The sequence below is a fragment of the Mus pahari genome, chromosome X (genome assembly GCF_900095145.1).
Source record: "Mus pahari chromosome X, PAHARI_EIJ_v1.1, whole genome shotgun sequence".
NCBI lineage: Eukaryota > Metazoa > Chordata > Mammalia > Rodentia > Muridae > Mus > Mus pahari.
The window spans coordinates 113,516,769-113,537,266 of record NC_034613.1 but is presented as its reverse complement, the minus strand read 5'-3'; the positions used below and the strand labels follow the sequence as shown (position 1 = coordinate 113,537,266).

The window sequence follows — 20,498 nt, the reverse complement described above, 5'->3', positions numbered from 1 at the left end:
GAGAGAGAGAGAGAGAGAGAGAGAGAGAGAGAGAGAGAGAGAGAGAGAGAGCAGGCTGCACTTATACATGTAGGAGTGTGTGTGTGTTACATGATATACATGGGAGGGGGCTGGAAGGAGGAAAGGGAAGGGGTAAATGATGTAATTATGATCACAAAAATTTTATTATAAAACTTAGTGTGAGTTCATTCCGAGAAAGGACTATTCTACTTGTTTTTATCATCTGACTCTTACAAACTGACTACAATCATATTGCCTCTTTTCTTTTTACCATGAGTTATGATCTCAGTATATTTTTCATAGAGGCCCAGATTCTTAGCAGCAAACATATTCAGTTTTTGAGCATGTTCAATTTTAAGCTTCCATTTATAAGTCTGGTACACTAAAAGACATTATGGTCACAGCATTGTGCTTGAGTTCTCCATGGTGTGACTGTTTTTTGGAACACTGACACTAAAATGCCAAGTAACGGTTGCTTTTTGGACTATATAAATAAATATTACATGAAGTGATACATTTTAAGATTGTAGATATCCTCTTTCCTTTTATTTTCTGGTTTGTGATCTGAAACAGTGAGGAATTCTGTCATGCTGAGAGGTTGTTTGTTTGTTTGTTTGTTTGTTTTAATTTGTGTGTCAGTTTATGGTTAACTTTTTTTAGGACAGTTTCTGAATACTGGATATATGTCTAAACTATAACACCTTCTGTGGATGAGCTGTAATCCTATGCTTATGAGTTGTATCTAGGGACTGGTCACTCTAACCAGAACCCTTTACCTTCTTAACCTATTTTCAGATTTGGGACATTGTCATTGAAAATTAAACTTTGTATGAACCAGCGATTTTTAATATGAGGCCATATATCAATAATATGTTCTGTTCAAAGAACATTTAGATTTATGTTTACAAAAAAGTGTTAAACTGTAATAGTAGACCATGTGGGGACCCAGCTCAAGGCCCACTGGGATTCAGTTGTCTAGTTGGGAGTCCAGACGGGAATACTAGTCAGTAACAGTGTTTTCCTTTGTTGAACTATCCAGGTTTTAAATGGATAGCTTGGTTTGAAGTGGAGGAACTAAGAAATGTGGATGATTTAGGCAGCCTTAATAACCTTGAAACAAACTACCTGAGTATCATTTACATCTCAAAAGTCACACAAATGCATATGGATATTATTTTTTAACCTTTTAAGTATTCTTCAGGTAGGTTTGTACATGCTTTGAAATGGTAAAGAAGGAGCTTTGTCATACTTTTGAAATTGTAATGAGGGGTATTTTTTTTAAAAAAAAAAAATAAAGTTTGGAATACCAGAAAAAAAACTCACACAACTTTTATAATGTTTCTCTGCCCCTCTCTCCTTACAGATTTATCACCTCCAGGAACAACTGAAATGTTTCCTGAAGGAGTAAGGAAAGCCTCAGCCTGGCACACAAAGTGGATTCACCTTCCAGATGAAGACTGGGTGGAACCACTCTACTTACTTTATCTTGACCAACTGTTTTTTGTTTATTTTTCACTAAAGTAAATGTAAGGATTACCATTTATATAGAAGGAGACATATATAGAGGGAGTTATATAAATGCATAGGTTTAGAGACCCACATTGGATGGTGTTTCTCTATGTCAATTGAGATTAAATGTATGTATTTCTTTATCTCTTACTCTGTGGTACCATGAGATCATTCAGCCATCTTTGTCAAAGGTAGATGGTTTAAGCTAGAAAGATACACAGCTGTTTTACATAAGTTTTCTTTTCAAACCCAGTTTTAAGTATTTCTTACAATTTCAAAAATGATCGATGTGTCAGCTGGTAATCCCAGCAATTTAAAAGGCAGAAGCAGAAAGTCAAGTTGAAGGCCAGCCTGGACTATATATAAGATCCTCTCTCAAAATAAAATAAATTGAAAACATGAAAACGCCTCTAATTTCTAACAAGGGTTGGGTCCTGTCACAATGATTCAAATGCCTACCTCTCAGCAATAAGTACTAGGTTGTGCCCTGCCTTTCCCGGGTGAAAGGCTGCTTTCCTGCTCACGGATTATTTCTTGCCACTTAGCTTTGCTCTATGAGTAGGCATTGAGGGTTGTAGCCGGTTATTATTCTTTAGCTAAGAGAAGAGTTAGAGCAAAGATACTACCCTTGTTCTAAGTCTTCCCATTGTAAGTTCCATAAGAAAAGATTAGTAAATCTAGATTCTTGTAATGCCATGAAGACTTCCTTAACAACTCTGGATTTTATACGGGGTTTTAAAAGCTATGTCATTATGGTGTTCTTGTGTGTGTGTGCTTTAAGGAAAAAAATGTTTATTTTAAACAAATGGCTGTGCTTGTAATCAAACTCAAGTACTGTGCTACTAAGCTAAACCTCCTACCCATATTGCTCTAAAAGAATCAGGCTCATATTAGAACACAACAGTAAACTCTACCTTGATCCATTTAGACCACCAAAACAAAAGTACCATAGTTTTCCTAATTTATAAGTAAAACTAATTTATTGCCCCGACTCCTGGAGGATGAGAAATGTAATATTAAGGGATCAACAGATGTGGTCCCGACCCCAAATGGCATAAAACCTGGTTTACAGTTCATGACTTCTAAGCATCTTATCATGTAAGAAGGAGCAAAAAAAAAAAAAAAATCCTTCTTGACCTAATCACCACTCAAAAACTCCACATATTACTGTAGGTATATTTCAGGTAGGTAATGTTTTAAATGTAAAAAAGTTGGTTAGACACATTCACAGTGTAGCTTTTTTTAAAAAAAATTTAAATTTATTTATAAGAGTACACTATAGTTGTCTTCAGAGACACCAGAAGAGGGCATCAGATGGTTGTGAGCCACCATGTGGTTGCTGGGAATTGCACTCAGGACCTCTGGAAGAGCAGTTAGTGCTCTTAACCACTGAGCAATCTTTCCAGCCTGTAACACTTTCTGATAGAAAATGACACAAGATGCCATTAATCTATTGAAAGAGTCCTTGGGTTACAAAACAGCCTATGTCCTTTTGAAGGAAGCAAACCATCACATCATACCTATATAAAATTGGGAGAGCAAAAGAATAAAGAGAAATACAAACTAGCAGCTCCAGTGTTTAAATTCAGTATTCATGTAATAGAAATGACACATGGTTGCAGTTGCAGCCCTACCATTTGTCTTGTAGGTAGGTCACCTCTTTGAGCATCCATCTAGTTATCAGCAAGACCCCAGTCTGCTTCCAATTGAAAAGGCGATAACTGCTCTAAGAAAGGTTAGTGCTCTATCCCAAATGAAAACAGGCAGTGGGGAGAGGAGTGAATCAGTGAATATAGGTGGAGCCTGGGAAAGTGGATCAAAGACAGCCGGAATCCTAAGGACAAATAAAAGGACATAAGCATGTTCAAAAAAGTTATTCTAATATTAGGACAGAAGTATAAGAAATTTGTATATGAAAAGGTGATACAAAATAGTTTTCTAGAAACCTAGAACTGAACTGATATGAAGGAAGAGAAGGATAATGGGGAAAAGAAATTCTGTCAGGATAAGCCAAGAGGCTGAGTTTGAAAGGGAGATGGACCTTCCAGGTCAGCCAAGGTGGAGGAATGGGACAGAAACATATAAATCGCACTGCTAGACTGCCAAGGCATGTGTCACAGGTGGCATTGAGGAGTGACACATTATCGAAGTCTCTGTCCAATACTGTAGCTTGAGAGAAGTCAGAACTGCTGAAAAGCAGGGAAGGAGGTCAGACAACACAAACAGATAAGGATAAACTTGTACATCTTGAGTGCCCTTCTGTTCTCTCTAGTGACACTTCTCAGTGTCACCCATGGGGACTGCTTTATCACTGCTTTCATCACAAAATCTTTGCTGTCATGACCCTCCAAACCTTAACATGAGTATACACATACTAAGATGTGTATACACATTGACACCTTAGGAAGTTCTAATTATTTGACATTATAGTCCTGTGGTCTCTAATAGGGTATCTGCTAGCCATGCTTAACATATAGCTATTCATGATTAATGTCTTTGTAAATATTATATGATGAATTTCTATAGAAGTACTTGGTGCTGGGTACCCTGAAAGCTTACACCATCTGCCCGGGCCATGAATAAACCTCAGTGGCCAGCTGGCTCAGGTTTAGGTGGAGCACCTTGTACCTTTCCCAGAATACATGAAGTGACTTGTAAAAGTGACTACAAGACAGTTTACTTGCCTTCCTATCTACGGAGCCTACCATGATGCAGTGTCTCCTCTGTCTTCCTCATTCTTAAAGGGTGGAGCGCTTTCTGCTTCTGGGCTCCAGCTATAGGCCATAGGCCCGCGTTGGGAATATAGCATTGGGAACTCAGCAACAGGAGGTACACCACCTTACAGGTCATCTGATCCCTTTCATTTGAGCATCATCTGTTGAGACAAAAAGACCTAGGGAGCTTATAACAATATTCCATTATTGTTGTGTCTCTGTAAGTAACTGTATAGCTCTGGGTATCTTATCACAAGCTGACATTTTTGACAATTCCAAAGACTCAGCAAAAACATGAAATATTCTCAACAAGTGTTTAAATTAATAATATTATTAATTGTAAATGAATAGCTGGAAGAATAGTATTTGTTTGGGGGGCTAAAATATTAAACTTAATTGCCCCAATTTATTTTTACTTCTTTGACATGCTTTAAAATTTTTAACTATGGATTTGATTCACATTTGTACTGGACAGTAGTGCTATGGACTGTCAAGGAAAGAATGTCAAGGTGCAGATGAAGGACTAACAGCTTTATTTTGGCATGAAATTGCAGTAAATAAAATGATCACCATCAGTTCATGGGCATATTTTTTATATATATATATAAATTATATATATAAAATGTATGTATATGTATGTATACATGTATATATGTATATATGTATACATACATGTATGTATATATACATGTATATATATACATGTATGTATATATATGTATACATACACATGCATATATATGTATGTGTATATTCCACAATTTCAGAGTAAAGAACAGAGCTTAACTCTTTGGTAGTATTTCTGTGGCTTCTTGACCTATGCTCTTTTCTGTCCACTCCAAAACATTGGAAGAGGGCCGAATGTCATGATCGGAGAGAATAACCAGAGGAACCAAAGTAAACAAATACAAATTTATTCTTCAAAGCAGAATTCAGGGATAAACTGGGAAAAGCACCACAGTGAGTGGCAATTGAAGTCAACCCATTTGCTCCTAGTCCCCTTTATCCCAAACTTTTATACATTTGCATGCCACCCTTGACACCTCCCCGATCCCATAATTTTTATCCTTGTGATGTGTTCTTGCAGCCAGCAAGCAGCACAGCAGACTTCAGTCTGCCTTTCCAAAAATGACAGGTAAAGGAGGAGAAGGACACTCAGAGTGGAGCCCTGGCCTTGACTTTTCCCCTCTCCACAGTCACAAGTGTTAAAACAGCGAGGAATTGCTGAAGTATTTCTTTGTCCCAAGTCCCAGGTTTCTGCAGGGAGGCCCACATATTGGACCATCCAGCCGAGGAGCTAAACTTCCACAGCCTTAGGTTCTCTCCCAGGACTGTTCCTAACTTCATTGGTTATTTGTCAAAAAGTACCAAAGGAAATTGGATGGAATTAATAACAGAAAATAGTCCACAACTCTGCCACTGAAAATGTTGCTTTCAAACAAATGCTCTAGTCTGAAGCTGGGGACTAAACCCCTAAACCCTTTAAAAACACATACCCCAGGAAGGGATGGTAGTCCTTAAAATTAATTGGGTGGTAAAAAAAAAATCTCCCAGGCTTTGCCTCTGCCTTGCCCCTTGGTTTGTTCTTTCACTATTGTGGCCTGCCAGACCAGTTCATAAAACACCTGAAAATCTCAATCAGGTTTCCCCATTGTGAAGTACTGCCTGAGCCTGGGCCTTGTGAGAAACATTGTGAACCTTGATTCTCACCCTTGCATTCTGAAGAGAAGGGCACATGTCCTCCTGGGTAGAAAACTCTCTATGGAACTACATAGCACAGCCTTGTTTTCTAGCCAGTCAGCCTTCCCTAACAATTGCCAATCAAGGCGAAGCCACGTTGCTTGAGCCTAAAGCACAGCTATGGCTTATTGTTCTCTATCAAATTCTGTCCAGAAGAAATTGCCTACACTATTTGATAACAAATGCAGTATACACATTCCTCATCACAGATGCTATCTCATAAGTCGAAAGGTTTTCTTTAAACTCCAGCAACTCCTTCACTACCTTCAACTCTAGGGCTATACATTACACAAGAGCTTCAACACACAACATACCCAGTAACACAGAACACAATTTGCTAAATTCAACCCCAGTGTGAATTCACACTGTCCAAGGAGCCATTTTCATCACTGCAGGCAACTTGCCTACATATGGAACAGTGACTGCTACTGGATCTCGGAGCAATAGATTCGTTTGGAGGCATTGCATGTAATCACAAGATGGCAAAATGCTGGTGACTCCTTTAGTGAGGCTTCAATCTTGACCTGCTGCTTCGGTCTACATCCAGCACCAACCCTACATAACAAGATCAACATCTTTTCTATCAAGTCAGTTCCAATAAAATTGTCATAGACCCTAGATGGCCTCAGAGCCCAAGTGGAGGCTTTAAAAAGGTCTCTTAGTTTGTTTAATAGTATCTGTGCTCCTAAGGCATAGGGAGGCACATACTTCATAGTTTCTGAGTCCTCTGTTCCACAACAAATTGGTCTGAATCCTGCCCACAATCTAGGCTCCTACAAAGATGCCTCATTTTGACTTATGACCCAGTTCTGTGTTTGATGATTGCCTTTAAATGCTCACAATATAAGCAGATACCCAGACCCCCAGGCACGAAATTTGACCCTTGAATCTGTGGCTTGGTTGGGGAGAATGCAATCCAGGCTTTTGGAGCCAAGATACTGCTCTACCTCCTTGGAAGAGATCAATCTAGATTCCTAGCAGTTCCATGTGTTTGCTGCGGCTTGGTTTATAATACAGAACTCTAAACATCTCACTTTCTCCTGACTGGTGACAACCACTGCATTCTGTAAGGCCATGATTCAGACCTTAGGTCCTAATAGGGGCCATAGGATGCATTCTATGTCTTAGCCTGGCAAAGACTATCATATGCCCTTTGTCCTTCCTTTTTGTAGAGTGGGTAGAGCTTGGGTGTGCTCTATTTTGGTTTCTGAATCATTGTTTAAGGGTGGTAAGAAATTTTTACCCAAGGCCCAAGTCTCAGTGGAACAAAGTCTGAAATTAGTGAAGAGAACAGAATGCCTCTCCCTGTTAGATGTCTCTGTGGCTACAGACTTTCCTTGCATTGGTCTAAAGGTCAATTTACATCAAATATCCGTGTAGAAAAAAACATCCTGAGGGCACAGCCAGGATGCCTTCCTTCATCTTTCTGCTAGGGACTGAGACTAACAAAGAGCAAGGCAGGACACTAATTCTTTAAGAACTATTAGAATTTAATATGTGAGTGAGGCTGGGAGAGCACCGATGTACAGTATATATGTGTGTGTGTGTGTGTGTGTGTATATATATATATATATATATATATATATATATATATATATATATATATACTCAAAATTTAGTCCATTGCAAGGCTCTGGGGTGAAAGCTCTCCTCGGTAGAAAGTAGTCTAAATGTACTCTGTCTCTGCTCCACGTTCCCCAAGCCACTCTTTCCACATCCAGACATCCAGACTCTATTTTGAACAGTTACTGGACAGAGGAGTCAGAGTCTATACAGCCTAGGAAAAGTTAATTCATTTTGAGGACTGGGTTCACCTTTCTCTGTTAGCAACAGTTTTATGCTCAGGAAGACCTTGCTGCTATTCCATCTTGGGTGGAATGTGGCCAGTTTTCTGATTCAAGTCTAGTAGCTTTGAAGCAGGGATCATTATTCAGGCTGGTCAGTTGGAACTTTCCAGTGAATATCTGGGGGCAATCAGCCATCTCACCCAGTCCAACCTATGCTATCACATGGTTATATCCTGGAGAGTGTCAGGCCCATATTCCCCTAGGATAGAGGGTTTCTTTTCCTTTCTCACACGAGAGAGAGAGAGAGAGAGAGAGAGAGAGAGAGAGAGAGAGAGAGAGAGAGAGAGAGAGAGAGAGAGAGAGAGAGAGAGAGAGACCTCTTTGCTGAAGAAGCTGCCACTCCTGCTAGCAGATCAGTGAGGATAGACTCAGAAAACCAAAAAGAGTGGCTTCCGATGGGTTTCCAGAGCATCTCAATGAGTCTCTTGGGATGCCAAGGCCATCAGAAAACAGGAGCATGGGGAAGGGGGATATAAAGAAACAAGTATTTCTTTAATGTTTCCAAATATCGGGTGGAAGCACATCTACAATGAATTGCTCCTTTACCAGAGAAGCTCTGGTATGTACTGTGGCAGGATGAATTAATTAGATACGTGAGGGAAAATCCATGTTGATAGAATCCTCAAGGTGAGAACTATGCTCTGGAGCTGAGTTAATAGGATATAAACTGCCCAGATTTCCCAAGGGGCTCTTTGGATGAGTGTCTCAGCAGTAACCATTTGTCTCTTTCAATTGAGCCAGAGGGTAGAAATAACCCTTGGGGGATCAATAATGCAGGACCTTGGGGCCATTAGACTTTCACTTCTATGATTCCATGGAGAAGCGAAAGGGACCAGTGGGCACTGCTTAGCTCTGCAAAGTAACTTTCTGCTCCTTATCTGGGTGACAAGGGCCTTTGTCTGGGCTGCAAGAGCAGAATAACATAAAGGACAAGCTCAATCTTGAGGATTAATGGGTACATTTCTAGAGTCAATGGAATCACACCTCTCCTCCCCTCTTCCCCCAGCACATCTCACATACCATTAGATCCCTGCTGCTGCCCCAGGCCCAAATATCTCTGGCTGAGGAACGTGGGGCCAGTGGTTCCTGGAAAGGTTGGGCCAAGGTTAAGGGAAGGAAGGCATTGACAAGAATCGGGAAAGGACTATGAACTACAGGATGGGGCTCTGACTCCATCAAGAGGCCAGCAGAGTGTTCGCAGTCACGTCAGAGCTTCGCACACTGGGGAAGGCATGGCGGAGCTTCTCCATGATGTCTTCTAAGCATAGGCTGACATCCTGACTCTTTGATCCCACATCATCTAAGTTAGAAGAGAGATAGTTGGAAAGATATTCTGAGATTTCCTTTATAAGAAGGAAGGCAAGAGGCTGAAGTAGGCTTCTATTAGCTGAACAGTGCGTTCAGAGTACTCATACCCTCCCATTCAAATGAGTAGTATGGAGGAGACACTCATTAGACATTTGTAGAAGAAGCATGGGGAGAAACGATCAACAGATCAATTATACACAACCCTAGCCCTAGCTCTAGTAAAACTTTGGGAAGGAGCCATGGCTGGGGGTTCCATGGGGGAACTTACCTGCAACCTCAGTGTCTGGAGTAGTCTGTCCCTTCTCCCGGGGATGACTGCCTTCTGACTGGCGTGGAGAGGAAGCTAGGGAGGAGCCTGCAGAGCCATTGCCATCTGATTCACTGGGTGGCTAGCAAGAGGGAAGATGTGATTTAAGTGGCCTTGTCTTCTTGGCCTCATTCTTAGACCCCTGAACTTAAAAAGGAACCTTAGAGATGTTGTGCCCACCCTTTTGCCCTGGGTCTTTAAGAAGCATTTCACAGTGCCATAAACTGTGCTTTCGCCCTTTATGAAACCCTTTAGATTGTTCAATTATAGATTAACAAAGGCTCCTGGTTCTTGTAAGAGTGGCACGACACCTAAGGGTCTTTTGCTGCCATTTCAACTATAATTAGGCTATTTAGAGCCCGATTTTTTTTTCTGGGGTTTCATTGTTGCACACCTGATCTTCATGACATAGCAGATGTTAGAGAACTCCAGGAATTCATTCAAGATTGTCCCTGGAACTAAAGGGGCCAATGACATACATGCCATAAGAGAGCAGAATGGGGGTGGGGTTGGGGGTTGCTGACTGGGAGAGAAGGATGGGAACTGGAGGGGGAGCAGGGCACAGAGAAAGGCAACGGGGAGGACAACACATGAGAACAAAGCATGGTGATACAGATAGATGTACAGAGGCCAGGATGAAAATAGTATTTTGAATGCAAATTTAAAAATCAGTTAAACTGGGCAGCGGTGGCACACTCTAATCCCAGCACTTGGGAGGCAGAGGCAGGCAGATTTCTGAGTTCGAGGCCAGCCTAGTCTACAGAGTGAGTTCCAGGATAGCCAGTGCTATACAGAGAAACCCTGTCTCGAAAATCCCCCCAAAAGAATCAGTTAAGAAAGGAAAAAGGCTGTTCTTTGGATAATAAAGAGAACGAGAACACTGTCAATTGCATATGATGACAATGACAGATAATTGTGAATATCTGATCATGTGCTGGTATCTTAGGGGCTGGTGAGATGGCTCAGTGGTTAAAAGCTCTGATTGCTCTTCTGAAGGTCCTGAGTTCAAATCCCAGCAACCACATGGTGGCTCACAACCATCCGTAATAAGATCTGACGCCCTCTTCTGGTGCGTCTGAAGACAGCTACAGTGTACTTACATATATAATAAATCTTTTTAAAAAGTATCCTGGTATCTTGCTGAATTCTGCACATACATTATTTGATTTTAGGATGGCTACAATCCTATGATGTTGGTACTGTTACTTTTTAAAGTGTTTACTTATTATTATTACTGTGTGTATGTGTTATGTGCAGATGCATTTATGCTATAGAGCAGATGTGTAGGTCACAGGGCAACTTCATGGAGTTGACTCTCTCCTTCCACCTGTATGCGGGTCCCAGAAATTGAACTCGGGTTGTCAAGCCTGCGTGGCAAGGACTGAGGCAGCGGAGACACCTTGCTAGCCCCTTTTAACATAGATTTATTTTTATTTTTATGTGGGGTATCTGTGAGTGTATGCCACATGTGTGTGGGTACTTCCGGAGGCCAGAAGAAGGTGCCGGATTCCTTACCCCTGGAGTTACCATGGCTGTGCTTTGACCTACATAGTGCAGGGCAACAGAACTCTGGTCCTCTGGAAAAGCAGTGTTCACTTCTGAGCCATCTCTCCACGTCCGCTGTTTTGTTTTCTTTTGTTTTGTTTTTAAAGATTTAAAGTTGGTATTATCATTACCTCTGTTTTACAGATAAAAGAACTGGGGCCAAATAAGGTTAAATAACTTTCTGAACCTCCACAGTCACTATATTCAAGCCCAGGCTGTCTGACCCCAGAGCTGCCTGACTTCCCAGAGACAAAAAGGGCAAATTGCAACAAAAGAGCCCTTTATGGACACATAGCTATCTCTGTGAGGCTATGCCAGTGCCTGGCAAATATAGAAGTGGATGCCCACAGTCAGCTATAGGATAGAACACAGAGACCCCAATGGAGGAGCTAGAGAAATTACCCAAGGAACTGAAGGGGTCTGCAACCTATAGGTGAAACAACAATATGAACTAATCAGTACCCCCAGAGCTCGTGTCTCTAGCTGCATATATAGCAGAATATGGCCTATTCGGGCATCATTGGGAAGAGAGCCCCCTTGGTCTGGCAAACTTTATATGCCCCATACAGGGGAACGCCAGGGCCAAGAAGCGGGAGTGGGTGGGCAGGGGAGCTGGGTGGGGGGAGGGTATAGGGGACATTCAGGAAAGCATTTGAAATGTAAATGAAGAAAATACCTAATAAAATAAGTTAAAAAATAAAAAAAAAAATGAAGCTAACAAAAAAGAGCCCTTTATTGTAAAAATATTTCTCTTGCCTAACATGTTTAAACCTGAAAAATGCCACATTTTGGATTATGGGTTGGTATCTATGTGTTACGAATGTGCGTACATTTGTGTGCATTGGCGTGTACACGTATAGGCATGCGTGTGGAGGCCAGAGAACCGCCTTGGGTGTCAATCCTTAGGTGCTGGTCACCTTTCTTTTCTGTTTTCATTGCTTTGTTTTGAGAGACAGGGTCTTTCATGGGCCTGGAATTCACCAAGTAGGCTAGGCTGTGCCAGCAAAAGCCCCAGAAGTGCATGTCCCGGGCACGGAAATTCCCAAGTGTGTGTCACCACACCGGGCTTTATAAAACAAACAAACAAACATACAAACAAACAAACAAAAGCCCATGATCTCTGCAGATGCAGCTCAGGTCCTCATGCTTGGTGCTACACTTAGTCCTTTTGGTTTCAGTTGGTTTTTGAAGTTTGTTTGTTTTAATACCAAATTCCATTGGGCTTTAAGTAGAGCCTCCTTAAAAGTCCTTAAAAGTCCAATAAGTACCTTGAGAGTGACACACAGAGGCAGTATGGAAGTGAATGGGAAGCGGACTGGTTAAGGATGTACCCATTCTGCCCACCTCCTCCTTCCTCCCTTCCTCCCAATTGCCAGTCAGCTCTTCTCAAGAAGTCACCTGACTGCCACAGCTAAGTGGCACTTTCTCTTTCTCTCTGCTCCAACCCCAGTTCTCTGTGCCCTCCTCCGGACCCAGGGAGCTGCCCTGGTTCTGTGGCTCCAGCCTCACCTGCAGGAGCAGCTCCCTCAGGCGTTGCAGCTGAGACTCTAGCTGCTTGTTGTGGTCCTCAAGGATCTGCATGCGCGTCTCCAGGCGGCTCTTGTGCTGCCGCAGGATCCTGGCTTCAGCCAGAAGCTCTTCATTGCGGTGGTCTGGGGTGGCTTCAGCAGAGCCCTCAGTCAGGGTAGGTGCTTCGGCTGCCTCCTCGTGCTGCCATTTCAGGCGCCTCAGCTCTCCCTGGAGAATCCTGCCATGGACATAGACGAGGAGACCTAAGGCTTTAAAGGAGTCAACTCGCTATCCAGATTCCATGGGTTCCCTGTTTCTCATGTGTGAGAAGGTCTCTGTGATCTCTCGACCCAACCCCCTGGAGATGCTCTGCTTGAAATGGCCATGGCCACTTCCTCTCCAGCCTGCCTGACATTTACACTGCCATCCTGAAGCCTCAGAGTAGTGAACTGACATTTCACATAAGAAATGTCTCAAGGCTTTGATGCTTTGGGGATTAATTTTGACCTTCAAAAGCAGGTAAGAACATGTTCTGCAAATAAAAGAGGCATTAGTGCCAATGGCTTACCTATTATCCTACTTATAGATTTTTAGATTCTCAGCGAAGACATAGTATAAATAAAGAGATCACCTATCCTGCTCTCTCTCTCTCTCTCTCTCTCTCTCTCTCTCTCTCTCTCTCTCTCTCTCCCTCCAACTGGACCTGTTTTGAATGTTCATAATGAGTCATCAAGGAGACACTCCAAATCCAGGGACTATCACTTTCTCTTGTTTAGGCAAAGATGAGTCATGCTCTTTCCAGCATTTCCCAGAGGCTGCTCTCTGGTGCTTCAATGTGGCGGTTCTCTGACCGTCCCTGGAGAAACCAGGGCTTTGATCATAGTTCACTCCATTGTATAACGATAGCTTGTCCCAATGTTCACAACTAGTCCACAGTTCACACCACTGCCGTGCCCTGCCCTCCAGGTTCAACAACGCTTAAATGGATCTCTCTCCTATTCAATGTGATGGACTTAACACTAATGGTGTGTTTTTATCCGGACAGTGTCGTTTGCTGGAAAAGTTTCTGAAAGCTTACTGTATGTTTGTGAGTTTATCTTTCCAGGACTGATGACACACACTTTGCACACTGGTCCTCACCTGTACTCCAGCACCTGAGGAACCTTGTTCTACGTCTTGCCATGCCAGCAAGGGTGGTGTGGAGACCAGTGATATTAATATCCTCAACAGCTGGCTAAAAATCGAAACCCAGGCCCTCCACACCCAGCACTGAGGTGAGGACTTGCATTTTTCCAAGCTTTGCCGTTGACTCGTGTGCACACTCATCCTTGAAGCGTGCTACCTAAGACACTCTGCCTTCAACTCCTGTCAGGCCCATGCAGCTATCTCTACTTCTGTGGAGACTGATACCATGTGTGGCGCTTTGTCTCTTCTGCTTTGGAAATGCCGGATGTAGAGTCACACACCACACACACACACACACACACACACACACACACACACACACACACCAAGATAATTTCACTCAGTAGCAAGTAGTTCTTTCTAGTTTTAGTGCATAAAAAATATTTTTTTGAGAGCAAGAACAGGTTGTATTCTCATCTGCATTTTTCTAGTGTTCCCTCTACGTGTATCTAGCAGGTACTTAGAAAAAGTCAGGGTTATATTACGAGGACTCAAACAATTATTAGAAGAATCCACCTCGATTAACCCTTACAATAAGGACTGACACATTCTATGCTTGATCTCATTTGGTCTTCAAAGGAAACCTGGCAAGTTGGCCTCATTATTACCCCTATTTAACAGCCGAGAAAACAGAAGCTCATAAGATGTAAGTGACTTGATGCAGGTTACATAGCACATCAAGTGTCAAGGTTAAAGCTCAAGCTGGCAGCCTCTGGCACCCACACTAATTTATGCCATGACTGGACCTACCGGTTCTCATCTTCTAAATGGGCCAGGATCTTCTCTAGCTCCCCCTTGCTTTCTGTGGCCATGCTGCATGGAGCCTGCTGTCCAAAGGCTGGCTCTCTGTCTGTGATGGGGCTGGAGTGCCGCAACAGGTACTGGTCCTCATCGCTGCATGGGTGTGGGCAGAGGAAGGGAGGTGACCAGGTGTTGAACACAGAAACAAGTTAGGGGGGCAGTTCTCAGATCCCAGCTCAGCCCCCAGGAAATGTATGCTGGCTCATTCACTTTGCAGTCACATAAAGAAAGCCAGGCATCAAGTTCAGGCTTTGGGATGTTGAAAGAGATAGTGTCTGAGAGAGGACTGGGAGATATTTCCAGGATGCTGAGGTTTCTGGGGTCTTCTCGAGTATAATGAGACAATCACCTTCCCCTCCATGCTGTTTCCCACTCTATGTGTCTTTCCTTTCTCACCTTCCAGAAGGATCTGGTCCCAGTCAGGACCAGACTGTTTGTCCATGTTAGCAGTTCCTAGGCCTTCTTTACAGGCAAGGAACCTCTCTTACAGAAGCAAGGACTCCCTTTCTGTCCTATGGCACCACACCTCCCTTAGGCCACACTTGAGTCAAGTCTCTGTTTTCTCTTAGGGTTTCTGTAGCATTAATGGGGTTTTCTATCTTGAGCACAAGATAGTGGCTCCTTTCTGCAGCTTTAGACAGGAGCTTTTTTTTTTCCTCTCTCTTTCTTCAAAGTTGGGCATGGAAAGGTGCTATCATGTGATATGAAGGGACCTTGGTAGATAGCTCAGTTGACAGATGAGAAATTGCTTCTCTTCCTAAACAGTCTTCAGGAAGCAGCCTTCCTTCCTCAGGGAATCAAGAACCCTAACCACCAGCCTCCCATTCTCTTGATGTGATACCATTCCCAAACAGTGGCAGAAGGATCCCAAGGACAGCTATTTCTGGAAAATTAGCAGCCGTGGAAACTCACATGCTATCATCCGGGGACAGGCTGTCATTAAAAAAGGAACAATTTTGACTTTCCATCTCAGCAAGCCTAGAAAGACAGAGCCACAATAGGAGAGAATGCAGGATGCGGGGCCTGCTGCCATCCCCAGCGCTCCAATGGCACAGTAGGATCACTGGCTTAGGAAGCTGCCCCACACTTACCACCACTAAGGGTTGGGCCTTGCTGGCCACGGTACATTCCACTTCAACCCTCCCCGGCTCATTCTAATTCTCCCTGTCCTTGGACTTCCCACAGCTCCCACCCGGTTCTCCTTGGACTTCCCACAGCTCCCACCCGGTTCTCCTTGGACTCTCTAGAGTCCCCACTCCCACGGAAGGGCAGTGATACCTGCTGGCAAAATGTTCAATTCGAGAGTGTGTGTCAGCGTGTGGCAACATCGGGGAAGAAGCGGGTCTGGAAGAAAGCATCAAAGATTCAGACGACCAAAAGCAACTGAAAGCCCGTCTCTTCCCCACCCTTCCCACTCCATTGCCAGGATGCTAACAAGATGAAGAGAGTGGATCCTACTCTATCCCTCAGGCCAGAATCTAGGTCAGACTTAAGCTGATCCATCCTGTCGCTGGTGGTTTTCACCTGGGAACATTGTCCAGCTCATCTGTGACTCAGCCCCTTCCCAGCACATAGGTGAGCTCGATAAGGTCACCCCGGGGCCCTCTGCTCAGCTACTCACGTCTCACTGCAGTCGCTCTCCAGGACTGACTGCACAGGCAGATAACCTCGCTGAGGGTGTTTGCTGAAATACTGCTTGGAGCGGAATTTATTCTTTAAGGTTGTGGCAAAGTCCCTCATGTTTTCACTAGATGTGGTCTGCAGGGGAGACAGGACAGAGAGAGCCACGCTAGTGACTTCCAGATGCCATGAGATGTTGGAACTCTTCCATTAGAGCACAGAATGTCTGGTATTCCACTGTTGTCTGTGCCTACCATATCTTCCCAATTAAAAGAAAAAAGGTCTCAAAGAAGACAGCCTAAACTCTCAACACTGGTTGTCTCTGGGAAGGTAGACTGGATAAAGGAAGACTTTCATCTTAAACTTTGAACACTCCTGTCTGCATAGTTTGAATCTCTTACAGAGAGCATATAACTGCTACATTTTAAGGTGTCTTTTTTTGTTGTTACACTGGGATTGTTCAGGTAATCATATTGTTGAAAGCTCATGGGTTCGAGACTGTTAAACACAGAAGACAGCATCTCAAAGCAGGTACCCTTATCTTCTGGTTCGTACAATCTCCCCATCCTCTTTTCTGTGGCATCAGCAGGGATTGGGCACCCCATGGCCCCTTATTCTCTACATTTTGACTAGTTGTGGACCTCTGCAACAGGATCCGTTAAGACAACAGCAACTGACATGCCAACACACACAGGGGAAATTACATAGTCCCACCCCTACAGGAAGAGCTACAAGGGGCTAATGCCTGTCGAGAGAGAAAGAAGCATTCTTCTCCAGGAACAAGCTCCCATACAGGTTATCCAATCCCAAGGGGTCAGCTCTGGACACACGTACATAGTAGCAAAGCTAAATGGATGTAGTAAGTTGTATATACATGTATGCATACATATATACATATGTATGTATGTATATAGATATGTATATTTTTATGATTTACTCATTTTTTATTTTATGCATCTGGGTGCTTTACCTGCATGTATATCGGTGCCTTGGAACTGGAGTGACAAACTGTTGCAGGCAGCTTTGTGGGTGCTGGGAATTGAACCTGAATCTTTTAGGAACAGCAGTGCTCTTAACTATAGAGCCATTTCTCCAGCCCAAGTGGACTGTGGAGAAACAGGTGTGTGTGTGTGTGTGTGTGTGTGTGTGTGTGTGTGTGTGTGTGTGTACATATATGTACGTACACAGGTATATACAACTAACAATAATTAAAGAAGAGATCGTGCATTTGGGAGGGGGTCACAGAAAAAGTTGGAGGGGACAGGAGTGTGTAGATATGCTGCTCAGGTATAAAGTTCTCAAAAGTAAAATGATCATAAAAAACTTTCTCTTTATAAAATTTGAAATTTGATTTACTTTGTGTGTGTGGAGGTCAGAGGACAACTCACAGGAGTTGGTTCTCTTCTCCCAGCACCTGTGTTCTCGGAATCAAACTGCAGTCATGAAGCTTGGCACACTTCACCCTCTAAGCCATCCTGCCGCCCCTTTCCTATAAATTCCAGGAGCGGGGAAGATAAACAGGAGGCAGAGGATTATCAGCTTCTCTCTGCCAGCTAGCTTCTTCTGTTTGCCCTTTATAATGTTTTGTGTAAATGGGAATAAAGGAAAAGTAATGGACACGGCCCCTACTCTCGCTGGCTCACACATCCCTGTACTAACATAATTTGAAGATAATACCTTAGAGAACTGGATTGTGGAGAAAAAGTTTTAAAATGGAGAGGTGGGGAGGGGAGAAAGCCAGATGGTGTATACTTGGAGTTCTGCAAGAATCTAAGGGAACAGCAAAGTATAAAAGTGTTGAGGGAGGGGCAGGAACGATGGCTCGGCAGTTAATAGCTCTGGTGTTTCAGAGGACTCGGGTTCAATTCCTAGCACCCACAAGGCTGCCCACAACTATCTGTTACTCCAGTTCCAAGGAACCTGACACCCCCGTCTGGCCTCTTCAGGCACCAGGCATGCAAGTGGTCCTCATATACACATGCAGCCAAAACACCCAGATACATAAAATACAAAATGAACAAAGCCTTAAAGATATTGAGGGGACAAGCTCAGGATGCCACACATGTAGCAGCCCTGTGGCTGAGTTCAGGGACATTGACCAAGATGGGCTCAGGCAGCTTTGAAGGGAAGGCTGACCCTGGAAACCAAGTACAATTCGGGAGTACAGGTTAAAAGCGCATGTTTCTCCTTTTAATGGACAGTGTAACTTGAGCACAGACTTTGGTACTGGCAAGAAGGGGTAGAAAAGAAATGACAAAGTAGAAAGAAGAGACCTGAATTCAGTACAGGAACTATACAAGAAACAAGCCAGGAAAACTCACAAGAGCAAGAGAAAGGGAGGTACCTGGAATCACCTTGCTCCCCCACCCCCACCTCCTGGGGATATTTTTCTGCAGCAAAACAGTTGATGCCAATGAAAGGACTAGGGTTCAGAGCACCCTAGGCAACTATGGCCCCAGTGTCAGAAAAGCTGTGATAGAAGAGTAGAGGGGCCTGAATCCTTAAACCAGTGAACACCTATTGTTTGGATACTGCTCTATCAGAAGAGCTGACTCCTGTGTGCCAATGCTGTGCCAAGAGGATCAAAGCCCCTCCCACCTGATGCGGAGGCTCCATACCGGTGTGTAATACTCCATGATGGGGTAGTGGAGCTTGTTCCCTTTGCTGGCCCTGCCTGTCAAGAAGCACGTCTGGCAGATATCCACATTAAACTGTTTCAGACTCCGGTACCTTGGGGAGAGAAGATACGGTCGTGAAGATAATCCAATGTACCACAGTGACCTCACCATTTCCACAATCCAAATATACACAGAGAAGGAAGTGGGACTCAACCTCAACAGGTGAATAGCCTTATTCTACCGACCACAAATCCCGCATTAAACCACAGGTCCCAGATCCTAGAAGGCGTGGAAAAGGGCACTATGTCAGCCAGTGCTTAAGGGGAGGGATGCACGTAGGAATAAACACCTCATTGTGGGTAGCTTTCTAAACAAGGATGGTCCCAAAGGTCCCCTCCCTACTCTGGAGAAGTCAAACCTCCCATATGAAGGCAATTTATTCACTAGCTGTGATTAAGTTGACTGAATGTTCTTTGTAATAATTGTATTAATATTATTACAGAATGTAGCATATTCCTCCCATCTCCATTTAAAGGCAAGCTAAACTTCCCTAGTCCTGGTAGCATCAATGTGTGAAGTGCCTAGCCTTAGGTAATCCAGCAGATATCCCTGGGTTTTCAGCTAAATAGCTAGGTTATCTTGGGCAGTCACATTTCACCTTGGTGTGTAGTTTACTCAAGTTATAAAAAGCAGAGGGACAGTTATATGTTAGTACTCTAAAAAGCTAAAAGGTTGACTGGATCGAGTTTGGGACTCAGTGCTTAACCAGCATTGCTCAAGACCCCGAATTTTATCCTCTGCAGCACACTCACAAACTTCAGGAGTTTTATGGGAGCGGTTAGCTTTGTGGAGGAAAGAGTGGATTATAATCCGAGAGGCTTCAAATGAATCCCAATACTGTTTTATCCCTTAAGCTTACCCCTGGGTATGCACAGTGTGCTGCAGTCAGTTGACACTGTAACATATTCCCATCTATGAGGTTGATAGAGGAGAGGAATGTGCACTTGACTTACAAAAAGCCCTCATGTGTTATGTAAGTTGGTTTTGTGTTAGGCTGCATTCATAGTCATTCTGAGCTGCATAGCTGCCGGTTGTTCATGCCTCTGAGGCTATTTACATCTATGGGACTGCTTGGGTCTCCTTTATGTGGCATGCTGGCCATGTTTGTTCAGGCTTTGCAGGGGTAAGGATCTGGTAATCCAGAAATCCATGATAGAGCACTGCCTACAGATCTCAGGTTTTTAAAGATTCATTTACATATGTATTTTTATGCATATGGGTGCTCTGTCTGCATGTACATCTGTACAACAGAAGAGGGCAGTAGATTCCATGATAGATGGTTGTGAGCCACCATGTGGTTGTGGGATTTGAACTCAGAACCTTTGGAAGAGCAGTCAGTGCTCTTAATCATGGAGCTTTCTTTCCAGCCCCTCAGGTTTTTAGCTCAGGGATATGTGAGCGGCATGGTAGAAATGTTATAAACACTGCATGTGAGTGTGTGTCTCTTTCTAACTCTGCACTGGGATCTCTTGTGTGTAGCCTAGTGGTCAGCTGTATGTGCATGGGGTGGGGGGCAGTATTTATATCACCTTATGAGATAAATCAGCTTTTCTTTTCTTTCTTTCTGGGGAATAGATGGTGAACTATATATGCTGATACAACATTTAGTATATAGATTATTTTTTATAACATTTATTATCTATCTTTAAGAACATGTAGTACTTTTTATTACAACTAGAACAAAAACGTTTTCCTTTCTAATTCTTAGAAGTTAAATATTTTCTTTTTTTTTTTT

At 43.2% G+C, this 20,498-nt stretch overlaps 2 protein-coding genes across 7 annotated transcripts in view; one reads left to right on the top strand and one right to left on the bottom strand.

Moving 5' to 3' along the window:
- Positions 1 to 1,907, top strand: part of Taf7l (TATA-box binding protein associated factor 7 like) — an 18,907-nt gene extending 17,000 nt beyond the window's left edge. The window contains exon 13 of one of the 2 annotated variants that reach the window (XM_021188511.1): positions 1,364 to 1,907. In XM_021188511.1, coding sequence (XP_021044170.1) covers positions 1,364 to 1,408 — 45 coding nt within the window. In that variant the 3' untranslated portion in view covers positions 1,409 to 1,907. The remainder of the gene's footprint in view (positions 1 to 1,363) is intronic. The other variant, XM_021188512.1, reaches the window with a different exon arrangement.
- A 3,214-nt stretch (positions 1,908 to 5,121) lies between these two features.
- The window catches only part of Drp2 (dystrophin related protein 2), a 50,803-nt gene continuing 35,426 nt past the window's right edge, over positions 5,122 to 20,498 (bottom strand). For 3 of the 5 annotated variants that reach the window (XM_029534285.1, XM_029534286.1, XM_029534287.1), the window contains 8 exons: positions 18,704 to 18,815; positions 16,087 to 16,223; positions 15,744 to 15,809; positions 15,378 to 15,443; positions 14,415 to 14,558; positions 12,480 to 12,717; positions 9,387 to 9,507; positions 7,579 to 9,110 (listed from right to left, as the gene is read on the bottom strand). In XM_029534285.1, the coding sequence (XP_029390145.1) occupies positions 8,986 to 9,110; positions 9,387 to 9,507; positions 12,480 to 12,717; positions 14,415 to 14,558; positions 15,378 to 15,443; positions 15,744 to 15,809; positions 16,087 to 16,223; positions 18,704 to 18,815 (1,009 nt within the window). In that variant the 3' untranslated portion in view covers positions 7,579 to 8,985. Of the gene's footprint in view, positions 9,111 to 9,386; positions 9,508 to 12,479; positions 12,718 to 14,414; positions 14,559 to 15,377; positions 15,444 to 15,743; positions 15,810 to 16,086; positions 16,224 to 18,703; positions 18,816 to 20,498 lie in introns of all 5 variants that reach the window. The other 2 variants (XR_003843025.1, XM_021187789.1) reach the window with 2 other exon arrangements.